We start from the raw sequence: 12,473 nt of genomic DNA on the forward strand, positions 1-12,473 counted from the left end.
ATAGTTTATATACATAAAAAAATTCTTAACCCATAGTATTAGATTATCAATTATTTCAACCATAAATATTAAAAAAGTAAATTTCGGGATTCTATGATTTCTTTTTATTTTTCCTTTTTTAAAAAAAAAGGATGGTAAAACAATTGTTGAATATTTAAAGAAACCATATGTAGACTAATTACAACTAGAGAAATCAAAATATTCCATCCAGCTTGGAAAATAATCTCATAAATGACTAATTTTATTATGTCTTGTTTATTTAATTACGGAGTTGGATTATGTATTACATAAAAAAATAGCATTTCAAAAAAAAAAAAAAAATCACAGAGACGCGTTGATCCTACGTGGTACGGTAAAACGGTGCTGACCGGCGAATATTATATTGGCTTATTTGGCTATTGCTAAGCAAATTGTAGCGTTAAACTAATCACCCAGATTTAGCATTTAATATCTGAGTTTGTAATAATTACAATAAAACCTTTTTAACAACTGAACTGGTTGGTTCATCAACCACCGAGTCAGTCAACTCGCTACCAGCACTGATCGGTTTCCCAATTCCGTCCGCCGTAACTTCCGCATCCAGAAACACCAACAGTTAACGGCCGTCTCCGACTAAGAAGCATCGTTCTCCGATCATAGACGGCGCGTTTCTCAGGATCCGAAAGCGTGCAGTACGCCGCGTGGATCTTCATGAATTCGTCCGCCGTCGACGAGTTACTCCGACTGCTTCCCGCCGCGTCGGGATGATAGATCCTGGCTAGTCGTCGGTAAGCCGATTTGATCTCTTGAATCGTCGAGCCGGCGGGGATATCGAGGATCTCGTAGAGCGACGCGGTCGCTGAAAACTGATGCCGGATTTGGCGTAAATCTTCGGCGGTGCAGGTGTAGGATGCGGTGGTGGTTGCAGAAAGAGGCGGAGAGATCCGGGAAACGCGTGACGGTGCTGGAAAAGGAGAGAGCGGCGGAGAAGAAGAAGAAGAGAGGAATGGAGGAATGAAGAAGGTTGAAGAGGAAGAAGAGAGCATTCTGAAACGACGGCGTTTTTGGTTTTCTCTTTGTTTTTCAGTTTCCGATTTGGGCTTGTATGATACAATGACAATGTGTGTGATTTGAGGCAGGAGATGAAGTGATTAGAGAGGTGTATTTATAGGTCTAAGAGGTAGTTTATTTAATTAATGTTATGGTTAAGTTTTAAATAATTTCATCTGTGAGTGCAATTTAAATATTCTGTCGGGTTTAGCAAAAACCGAACCGGGTTGAGTTTGGTTTTGGGATAATTGGGGAAAGCTGAGTCAGACGAAAAGGCTTATCCAGTTGGAAATGTTTATTGGAGAAGCGATAAGATTCAACGAACTAAATGTTTGAGCACAGTGGCACTCATCTCATGTAATAATTTGTCTTCTAACCCCAAAAAAAAATATATAAATTTTTTTTATGTCACCTGTCAAAAATTTTCTATGAAGTGAACTAACTTTTTTCACTATTTTTTTTTCTTTCTTGTTTTTGGTAAATCATGAAATTCAAAATCTTCAATCTATGTCTTCCCTGAGTTAGGTAAAAATGACGTTTCGTATTTGAAGAAAATAAAGCCTCTTTCCAAAATATATATTTGAAGAAAATAATAGAAGCCATATAATTTCTTTCAAACTTTCTTTTTAAATATTTTTCTATATTAATATTTCAATTTTATATACTTTTCTTATGATTTTTTTTTTTAAATTCCATGTATTTTAATGATATACATGTACTATATCTAAAGTATAGAATTGTAGGTAGAGATTAATAAATATCGGACATATTCTTTTTCCAGTCGCGCGACCAGCGACGGCGACAAGAAAAATATACTATTATAACGGAAAACAACAATTCCAGTGACTCACCTAAAACTAACATACCGGTGAAGAAACAGACAGTAATTTTTCAGCGACTGTAAAACCTCTATTTTTCTGTTGCAACGACTATATTTTCCATGCTTTTACTGTTACGGTGGAATACAAAAGCACTTTGACCTTTTATTTTTCTTGTCGCTATCGCTAAACTAACGACTAAGAAACGAACACGCCCATTTTATGAAATAATGTGTATGTGTAAAATATATAACATATTAATCTATCTATACTTTTCTTTTTGTCAACCATATTTGTGTATTTCTTCCTAAAATTAGTATTTGTTATATATAAACATTTTTTCTTAAATTTCACATTTCATATAAAAAAATCGGATAATATAGTTATTTCCCCCAAAAAAATAAAAGACATCCAAAATAGTTAACTATTGGCTTTTTTTTCTCTTTTTTCATTATAGACATCCAAAATTTTAAGAACGATTCGAAACTAATACCAAATGGAAATAGCTCTAAGAGATCGTTTTGATCAGTTATAACATATACGATGCATGAACTAGTTTTTTCTTTTCTTTTTTGAATGAGACGTTCTCTCCACTTTTGATAATCCACTTCACCACTTTCAACATTTCTAAGTTCTCTAACTTCTACCTAAATTGATCAGTTTACCTAAATTGATCATTCAAAGTTCCAAACACCAAAAATATGCATTCAAAACATGGTTTGGCCTTTACTTGTGCCATCTCTCTCACACCCTAATTAATTAAAACCCTTTGTTTTTTTGGAAAAAGCCCATATGCAATGCACTTTTCTATTGATGATTATGATTTAGTTTCTTTTTCTTTGTTAATGTATAATTATAAATGCACTTTTTCATATTGATAATTATAATTTATTAATTTGTAAACACCAAAAAAAGTTTATAAACGTGGGTTATGTGGCCTTTGCGTGTTCCATCTCTCTCGTCCTAACTTCCTAATACATAGAACGCGCTAATCTTATCACAATTATGATAACAACAAGCCAATAACGAATTTATTGATGTCGCTTCTGAACTAATTTTCATTATTATGGTCATAATAATCAGAGTTTTTAGTTTTTCAGTAGTTGTCTACGAGATTACATTTTTTTTTTCACTAAAACATTTTTATTTTATAATACAAAGTTGGAATGGGTGCAATATGTTTTTAAATTCAAAAGCTAGCAGAAAACAAGATATCCGATTTCCAGAAACTTAAATTCAATACACAATAACACAAGATAAAACACTAAAGAGAAACAAAGCTCTCAAAATCATCGGAAAAGTCGAAAGAGAACATTAGTCGCGGAGCTAAATGCTCAAAAGAGACGATGTTGTAGGATATACAAACGTAAACGGAGGAGAGCCAAAGATATATGTCACCGAGAAAACTTAACCCAACTGAAAACGAAAACCTCAAACAAAGACTTAACCCAGCTGAAAATGAATACCTCAACAACTACATCGAGCTGTTGTTTCTTTTCCTTAAACACAATGAGGGTTTTTACTATGCACAACTAAACATACAAATAGACTTATATGGAGCATTCATATACTATTTCATAACACATCCAAATCAACGGTTTATGAAGTCATCATTCATCAAGAACCTAATGATTTATTTATGAAGTCAACATTTTTTTTTATTTAATCAAGTTGGGGATTAAAACTGGTACAAATTTGAAAGTTCATGAACTTTTTAACATTTTTTGATTAATTATCAAACAATGTCGTTTAGACTAAACACTTACTATAACGGACATTTAACACTGTAAACGGTTTTGTATGTCTACTACTTAACGACATGGTTTAGAAGCCTAGTCAACAAAACTTTAACATTTATTTATAATTTGATCAATATTTCCAAAGTAGAAGATTAAAACGTCCTAAAGTTGAAAATTATGATATTTTTCCCTATAATATTTCATAACACATGCATCATAATTCACAAACCCATGTTTTCACACTCTGATTAATCATCAGGTATACACAACACAATACAAAAACTCATATCACTAAATTGTGGCTAATTGACTATATGTATATCACTTTCTTTGACACTGTTTATAAGAAAATATATGTTACAACAACACATGAAAACAATGCAGTTCCAGTTAGTTTTTTTTTTCTACGTAAGGGATCCAAAAAAAATTCCGAACTAATTTTCAGATTTGATTTTTTTGTTCCAAGATATTGCAGATTTGCTTAGACCTTGCGAGTAATAAGGTAACCAGGAGGGCTTCTAACATTTCTTGATTTGATACTTGCAGTTCTCAAGAGTCTACGAAACTCATGGAGACTGATTTTACCATCATTGTCTATGTCTGCTTCTTCAAGAAGTGGCTCAATGGACCCTTTCAAGCCAGTGTGCTGCAAAAACAAATATCCATTTTAATAATGTTAGAAGCCTAGTTGATGTATTAATGAAATTATGAGGCCTTAAGAATTGAAAGTTCTTGTTTGCACAATAAAAAAAGAAGCCTAGTTGATGTAATAATGTGACTTTAGTGGATTAAGAAGCATGTAATAGGTGTAAATATACCATTCGAAGTTCCTCTGCTGTTATATATCCATCTCCATCTATGTCGAATTTTTCAAATGCTGCTCTTGATCTCTGTTGCCACTTTTCAGAATCATGTTCCTCTAATTGGTTTACGTGTAGCGCAGCGGCGACAAACTCAGAGAAATCCACAAATCCATCTGTGTTGCTATCAATCTGTAGACAGTAAAAACACGCTTTAGACTAATAAATCTCATCATCATGAATACTAACTTTAGTTTACATATATATACCGCTTGAAGAATCTCGGCGACTCGTGCATCCTTAAGCTTCCAAGGATGATCTTTCGCAAGAGCCTATGGAAACAAGAATGAGTTGATGTCAAGTATAGTATTTTGGCTGGATCATTTTTGCTGGTGATTGAGTTTTCTTTGTACTTTACCTGCCTCATCTCTTCAAGGCTAATGGCCCCATTCTTGTCAACGTCAATGGCATCAAACTGGTCTCTAAGATCAGCCAACTCTTCTTCATCAAGCGTTGTTGCAAGAGCCTAGACTCAAAAAACACAAATCAGTTTTAAAACACATCAAAACCACAAATGAAACACAAATCTCTTTTTCTTTTATTAGTGTTACCCTTAGAGCGAATTGCTTGAGGCGGCTAAATTTCACAAACTGTCGCATGTTATTGAGAACAGATATGTCTATAGGAATCTCAGATGCATCTCCTCCTTCTCTAACCCATGGATGTGCTGTAACCAAAACACACATACAATAAGAACAAATAAAATTAATCAAAAATGGCGTTACACTGGTTACAAAGTTCTTACATAGCGCCTGCGCAGCTGTTAATCGTGCTCTCGGGTCTTTTACTAACAACTTCTTGACAAAATCTTTGGCGCTGTTGCTAATCATTGGCCACGGTTTTCTTCTAAAATCAGGTTTGTTCTTCAAGACCTATGTATATAATTTATAAATTAACATATCTTCATGATTAGAGATTTTTATGATGTCTAATGAATATTTTTCCTTAGGGAAACTACACAAACCTCCTTGAAGATACCATCTTCAGTCTTATCCCAAAATGGTCGTCTCCCGCAGAGAAGAATGTAACTGATTACACCAATACTCCACACATCTGATTCGGGTCCTGACCTGCGTTTCAACACTTCAGGTGCTACGTAGTACGCGCTCCCAACGATATCATGAAACTTTTTGCCTACATTGTATCAAAAATATTATGTGTTTAGCTAGATAAAAGAATTGGTATGTGAAGACTCACTTTGCATAATTTTGCAACTAACCTGGTTTTATGAAGTCTGATAAACCGAAATCTGTAGCCTTTAGAGCCGAATCTTCATCAGTCGATTTGAACAGAAAATTCTGTTTAAAGAAGATGATTAGTAAGACAAAAATGAACTACACGTATATAACACATTCAGAACATAATGATGATATGAATTTGTAATTAACTACCTCTGGTTTCATATCTCGGTGAACCAAACCGCGCAAATGACACTCAGCCGCAACTTTGAGCATTTGTCTCACTACCACGGCCGCATCTTTCTCGCTATAACGGCTATCTTTCCTGAAAACAAGAAACAAACAATAGCTTAATACTCAAACGTAATAAGACTCAGAGCAACACACATAAACATATCACTATGGTTACCTCGCTAGTATCCGATCAAGTAATTCACCACCCTCGCATAGCCTGAATAACAATTTATCATCAACGGAACAAACTAATCAGCAACAGAGGAGACAAGCCCTTTTTTTTTCTTGTATCACAAGAAAGAAGATTATCCTAAAATAGAATTAAAACATAGTCTAAAGGAAGGGCTTTAACTTACTCCATGACAATATAAACAGAGTTCTTGTCTTCAAAGGCATTATAAAACCGAACCACATTTTCGTGACCAGTTAAAGCTTGTAGTATCTTCACCTCTCTCTTTACATCTTCCACAGCTATTGGAATTGTCATCTGCCCCAACCCAAAATCAAGAAATGCAAGAATCCAATACTTTAATAAGGATAAAAATAAAACAATTCTAAAATCCAAAATAATCTTTAAAATAAAAATATAGCTCTATGATTAGAAAAGAGAAGAGAGAATCTTCAAGAATGATTGAATCATGATGATAATAACCTTGGCCTTATCGATCTTCTTGACGGCGACACGATCACCGGTCTTTTTCTCGGTAGCGACATATGTATAACCAAATTGGCCATGTCCAAGCAATTTCCCAATGGTGTAACGGTGATCAAAATCTTTAGCGTAACCAAAGTCAATACGTTTACCGTAAGGGATCGCTTCTCCGTGTCTCTTATTATTATGGTTATTATTGCTAATAACTTTTTCTCTCCCTCTCCCGTGCGGTGGCGTTTGCCGCGTCGGCGTTTTCTTAGCCGTTGCATTGCGTCGCTGTTGCGTTCTATGATCTTTTTGGATCGTAACGGCCATGAAAGAACATGGTGTTTGAGGCGGTCTGTGTTTGACCACCGTGAGAGGAGGATGATGTGAGACGGGGTTCCGGCCGCTGCGGTTGTGGCCGGAGCCTTTAGCGGCGGAGGAGAAACAGAGACCCATATAGTTATTTATGGGATTTTACGGTTTCTTTGACCCTACGCAATGAGGATGTTTTCTTAGGGTGAGGTTTTGTTGGCATTAATGAATGGGAAAATGAGGTCGCCATCGAAACAGCATTGCCAGAGAGAAATGTAGAGAGAGAAAGAGAGACATGGGGAGACATAGAAGCTTCGATATGCGTTGGTCAAGAAATAGACTTTTCTTGGGACATCAAATATTTTATATTTTTCAACATATTGTAATGTTTTTGGAAAAACTATAGATTGAGAATTCTAGGTTATAAATTGAGAATTTAAGGTTTAAATTTGAGAATTCTAGGTTATATATAAATTTTCAGTTATAAATGTTTAAATTTAAGAATTTCAGTTTTCTTTTTCGTGTGGAAAGACTATAAAGAAACTATAAATACTTCGCAATCATCAAAACTAAAAATAAATTAAAGTACCCAATAAAAAAAAAAAGTCAAAAAACAAACAAAAAAAGGGAGAGAGAGAAGGCGAAGGCGATGCGGCGGATCTAGGGTTTCTATGTTCTCGTTTATTCCGGATTCTGCTTGGTATTTGGATTCTGCGGTTTTTGGGTTCTATCTCTCTGGTTTTTCATTTCGGAATGGAGATCAGAAAAAGAGATTCGGTATCTTGTTCTTGTTTGTTTCGGGTTTTGTTTGGTATTTGGATTCTGCGGTTCTTGGTTTCTCTTTCTATAGAGATTCACCTTGCAATGGAGTTAAGAAGACGAGTTTCGGTATCCTGTGTGGCGAGATCTTTCGACTGCCATGGAGATTTGGTTCCGATTTGAAGTTTATAGTCTATTTGGGTTCGGGGTCTCATCAATGGGAGAGCTTCGTTTTGGAAATATCGCGTATCCCAAGGGTTTTTGATTCGGTTTTGACGGATTGGTCCTGGGAATATGTGAGAGTGTGGTTTCATAAATGGGAGGTATCACCAGGTTTGCTCTCTTATTCGGATTCTCGAATCTCAAATTTTAATGGGTCTTTGTGGTTCGGAGATTCGGTCTCTGCGTTTTTTGATCATGGATTAGCTGTGGATGAAGAATATCTGATTTCTCTGATTGGATTGCTTCAAATCCATTTCGATTTGGACAGAAGACAATGGCGGTCTACTGGTCGGAGGATATTATTTGCGATATCTCTCCATTATCTGTTCTGGGATTTTGATTCGGTCTTGATGGGTGGGGATTGGCTTTCTCTGCGATCATGGAATCATAAATGGAGGATCTTATCAGCTTCTGTATCTCTCTCGGATTCTCGATTTCTTTTTGTAATAGGGCATCCGTGGATTAGAGTAGCGTTTATAGCTATTCTTGATGATGGTTCAATTGTGGAAGAAGGATATCTGATTTCAACAATAAGTTCACACCAGATTTTGTCTGATCCCGACAAGCGACAAGTATGGTCATTAGTTTTGAGAGATTCGGTTGTGATATCAAGTGCTCTTGTGGTCTGGCGAAATCATTGGGATATCGCGGATACTCATAAATGGCATGCTAGGTTTCGGTACCCAGGGCAGGTTAAGAGGTATAAAAAGGGGTCCTTTGTCTTGTTTAGCTCTCATCATACTCTCAATTACATTCAGCTTCTTGGCTTTTCTCATTCTTTTTCTGTCTCTCTCTGTTTTGCCGGTTCTGTCTTGTTATGTTTGGAGATGTCGCAAAGCGGCTTGTTGGGTGCGAATGGTTCAGGGAAGAAAGCTGATGGTGTTGGTCCCAAGAGGAAGATCAAAATTCCATACTTTGATAATTCCGCTTTGATTCCAAGACAGTGGTGGGTAGATGTATGAATCCGAGACTGCAAGACATGAAGTCTCTTCTGTTTATGCTGCCTCGGATTTGGCACTTGGAAGGCAAGGTTGTGGGAGCAGACTTAGGTCTGGGGAAGTTCCAATTCGACTTTGATGACGAGGAGGACATCACGGAGGTTCTTAAGATGGAGCCTTTCCACTTCGATCGGTGGATGCTGTCGATGGTACGTTGGAGTCCGACGGTAGATCCGGAATACCCTTCGGATATTACTTTCTGGGTCCGAGTGATTGGGGTTCCGTTTCAATTCTGGGCTGAACCCATATTCCGGAGTATTGGGGAAGATCTGGGTCGTGTGGTAGCAGTAGACATCGATGGAGGCAGAGTCCGAGTGATCGTGAATGGCTTCAAGCCACTTTGCTTTGATACGGTGATAGAGTTCTACAATGGGGAGGAGACCTTTGTTTCCTTGCAGTTTGAAAGACTCTTTGGATACTGTAAGCGGTGCTTCAGTATGTGTCATGCTTCTGACCATTGTCCGCTGCTGGAAGCTGCTAAGCCTGTTCCTGTTCCCATTGCTCCTGTGGAGGAGGAGTTGGTCAGACCGGTTCAAAGTTATAAAGGAGCAGCTACAAGTGATAGAAGAAAGGATAAGGAGAAGGTTACTGAAGGTTCGGGTGGGGCTCAAAATTCTGACCAACAAAGGTCGCATAAACCAAGACATGCTTCGGGTAACAAGGGTCGAGCTGGTGGTGATTATGGGGAGCCTTTCGTTAAGCCAAGGAGTGCCCCAAGTTATGGCCAAGTTGATGAGAATCGTCATATGGCTCGGGTTGCTGCGGATGTCCTCGCTTCCGTGGGGGTTCCCCCGGAACCACAAGCGCAGGGAGAGCAAGGTTCCTCAAAGGGTTCTACTGAACAGGTTTTGATTGGTCAGGATATGGGTGTTCGTCCTCAACCTCCTAAAAGGGTTCGGCAACCTCTCTTCCAAGATACCAATCTTGCGGTGGTTGGAGACCAGGTTTTAGCCTTGCAGACTGAACCCGGTGGCGTGACTAGTGAGACTGTGGATGAGAGCACTGCACCGGCATCTAGGCCGCCTGCAACCACTTTTCAGGCCGCTCAAGAGGTAGTTGGGTCGAAGAGTAGCGGCTCATTGTCGCAGATTGTAGAGGGGCTGGATGTGGGGCGTGAGAACACTCCTGCCGCTGTGGTAATTCCTGAGGACAATTATGTTCAAATGGTAGGTCCGGTTGCCAGTGAAACTTCAGACTCACCAGCCCTGAAGGAAGAAGGCTCGGCTAATGGGGGCTCTGGTATCCCTATTGATGGTCCGTCTGTGTTTCCAACTGTTTCCGACGAGGAGCTTGTTGAGAGCGGCGACGATCACATGGACATCTCAGATCCCACGGATGCATCATCATCGTCTAACTCGCTTGTGGACAAGGGCCGCAAGACTAAGACTTCTTTGGCCCTTAAAGAGACAGCTTCCAAGAAGCTGAATGTTTATTTGCGGGCAACTCCTAAGAAGCGTCCTGCACCTAAATCTAATGATCTGGGTGGAGAGGGACCTAACCCGAAGAACCAGGACAAGGAGAAGGGACCACCCGGTGGATCCAAGCCACCAAAACCACAAAGCAATAAATGAGGATTTTAAGCTGGAATTGTCAGGGGTTAGGGAATAAAGCGACTATTGGCTACCTTAGGGATTTATGGGGGAAGCATCGTCTAGAGTTTTTGTTTTTGTCTGAAACAAGGCAACCTTTTTCTGTTTTAGAGCTTTATGTTGGTCATTTTGGTTATTCTGATTTAAAAACGGTTGAACCCATTGGATGTAGTGGGGGTCTTGCACTTTTTTATAATAATAATAATAATAAAATTAATAGTGTTTCAATTTTATTTGCATCCAACAGACTTATTGATGTGGAACTAGTGTATAAAGGGAAACTGATTTATCTTACCTTTGTCTATGGCGACCCGGTTCCAAAGAACCGTGAATTGGTTTGGGAGAGGTTAACATGAATTGGTTTAACTCGGGACTCACCTTGGTTTTTAATTGGGGATTTTAATGAGTTGAAAGGCAATCATGAAAAGAGAGGTGGCAAATTACGTCATGCGTCTTCTTTTGTACCTTTTAACACCATGATTCGACATTGTGGTATACTTGAATTTCCTTCTCTTGGAGATAGTCTCTCCTGGTGAGGATAGCGAAATAAGAAGCCAATAAGATGTCGGTTAGATCGGGCTTTAGCGAATGAAGCATGGCATGATATGTTTAAGGACTCTTTCACAGAATATTTAACTATGATTGCATCGGATCACAAACCCTTGGTTACGGTAATCGAGGATAAGGTACATAGGGGTCGGAGCGGCTTTCGGTTTGATAGACGGTGGCTTGATAAGGAAGGTTTCTATGATGCGGTGGCAGAAGGTTGGGAGACAAATCCGACGGACGCTACTACATTGATGGATAAGATTACCACTTACCGGCGGGCAATTTCCCGGTGGCGGAAAGCACAAGTACCTTATGGACGGGAGACAATTGAGGACTTAAAGGCCAAATTAGCGGCTGCACAAGATAATGATAATACCCCGGTGGATGAGCTTGCGGAACTCACTTGGCGGTTGCGGGAAGCGTATCGGGATGAGGAAGTGTATTGGTATCAGAAAAGCAGGAGTCGCTGGATGAAACTTGGGGATCACAATACCGGTTACTTTCATGCTCAAACAAGGCAGCGTAGGGCACGAAATCAGATTGTAGGCCTCCATGATCAGCATGGAGCTTGGACAACGGAAGAGGCTGATATCCAAAATATTGCGGAATCCTATTTTGAGGAGTTATTTACCTCGTCAAATCCAACGGATTTTCAGGAAATGCTAGATGAGGTCCCTTCATCTATCACTGCGGAGACCAATGATTTTCTGACACGCGAGGTTACCGAGCAGGAGGTCAAACAAGCTTTATTTATGATGCATCCTGATAAGGCTCCAGGGCCGGATGGCATGACGGCTCTTTTTTATCAGAAAGCATGGACTACAGTACAATCTGATCTTGTACTGGTGGTTAATTCTTTCATGCGGGAGGAGGTTTTTGACAAAAGATTAAATGTGACAAATATTTGCCTTATCCCCAAGGTGGATAAGCCGACAAGAATGGCGGAACTTCGGCCTATTAGCCTCTGTAATGTTGGCTATAAGATTATTTCTAAGGTTTTGTGCCAGCGTCTCCGCGCTATTTTACCTTCCATGGTATCGGAAACGCAATCAGCATTTGTTGAGGGACGCTTGATCTCGGACAACATCCTGATTGCTCAGGAAATGTTTCATGGGCTACGAACCAATCCATCGTGCAAGGGAAAGTTTATGGCTATTAAGACTGATATGAGTAAGGCTTATGACCGAGTGGAGTGGTCTTTTATTGAACACTTGCTCCGGCAATTCGGTTTTTGTGACAAATGGATATCATGGATAATGTTTTGTGTGACATCGGTTCAGTATAAGGTCCTGATTAATGGACAGGCCTATGGATCCATCACACCTTGTCGGGGACTTCGTCAGGGGGATCCTCTATCACCCTATCTTTTCATTCTTTGTACAGAGGTGCTTATTGCCCATTTTCGGAAGGCGGAGAGGCTGAAACTTATTACAGGAATCAGGATATCGACAGCTAGTCCGGCTATTTCCCATCTTTTGTTTGCGGATGATAGTCTTTTCTTCTGTCGAGCCACAAAGGAACAATGTGAGGCGGTCTTAGGGATTCTAAG

General features: G+C 39.0%; 2 protein-coding genes and 1 pseudogene across 4 annotated transcripts; 1 reads left to right on the forward strand and 2 right to left on the reverse strand.

The window, feature by feature from the left end:
* Positions 1-220: 220 nt before the first annotated feature.
* On the reverse strand, positions 221-1,352 carry LOC104747620 (chaperone protein dnaJ 11, chloroplastic pseudogene; annotated as a pseudogene). The gene has a single exon (XR_015581475.1). The product of XR_015581475.1 is annotated as a chaperone protein dnaJ 11, chloroplastic pseudogene (transcript).
* Positions 1,353-3,882: 2,530 nt separating this feature from the next.
* LOC104747621 (calcium-dependent protein kinase 16-like) lies at positions 3,883-7,392 on the reverse strand. Of its 2 annotated transcripts, XM_010469286.2 has the most exons (12): positions 6,511-7,392; positions 6,215-6,345; positions 6,034-6,075; positions 5,838-5,949; positions 5,666-5,744; positions 5,411-5,580; positions 5,192-5,318; positions 4,998-5,113; positions 4,805-4,912; positions 4,656-4,718; positions 4,405-4,578; positions 3,883-4,232 (listed from the first exon to the last, which is right to left on the reverse strand). In XM_010469286.2, the coding sequence occupies exons 1-12, from the start codon at positions 6,949-6,951 to the stop codon at positions 4,068-4,070; spliced, it is 1,728 nt and encodes a 575-aa protein (XP_010467588.2). In that variant the 5' UTR covers positions 6,952-7,392; the 3' UTR covers positions 3,883-4,067. The 2 variants fall into 2 exon arrangements, with proteins under 2 accessions (XP_010467588.2, XP_087342979.1); XM_087486853.1 differs by having other exon boundaries at positions 4,998-5,318; positions 6,511-7,075.
* Positions 7,393-7,783: 391 nt separating this feature from the next.
* Positions 7,784-10,603, forward strand: LOC109129331 (uncharacterized). The gene is made up of 2 exons (XM_019237351.2): positions 7,784-8,488; positions 8,616-10,603. The coding sequence occupies exon 2, from the start codon at positions 8,747-8,749 to the stop codon at positions 10,355-10,357; it is 1,611 nt and encodes a 536-aa protein (XP_019092896.1). The 5' UTR covers positions 7,784-8,488; positions 8,616-8,746; the 3' UTR covers positions 10,358-10,603.
* The last annotated feature ends 1,870 nt before the right edge of the window (positions 10,604-12,473 follow it).

Source organism: Camelina sativa, chromosome 15 (genome assembly GCF_030686135.1).
Source record: "Camelina sativa cultivar CO46 ecotype springtype chromosome 15, ASM3068613v1".
NCBI classification, from domain to species: Eukaryota; Viridiplantae; Streptophyta; class Magnoliopsida; order Brassicales; family Brassicaceae; genus Camelina; species Camelina sativa.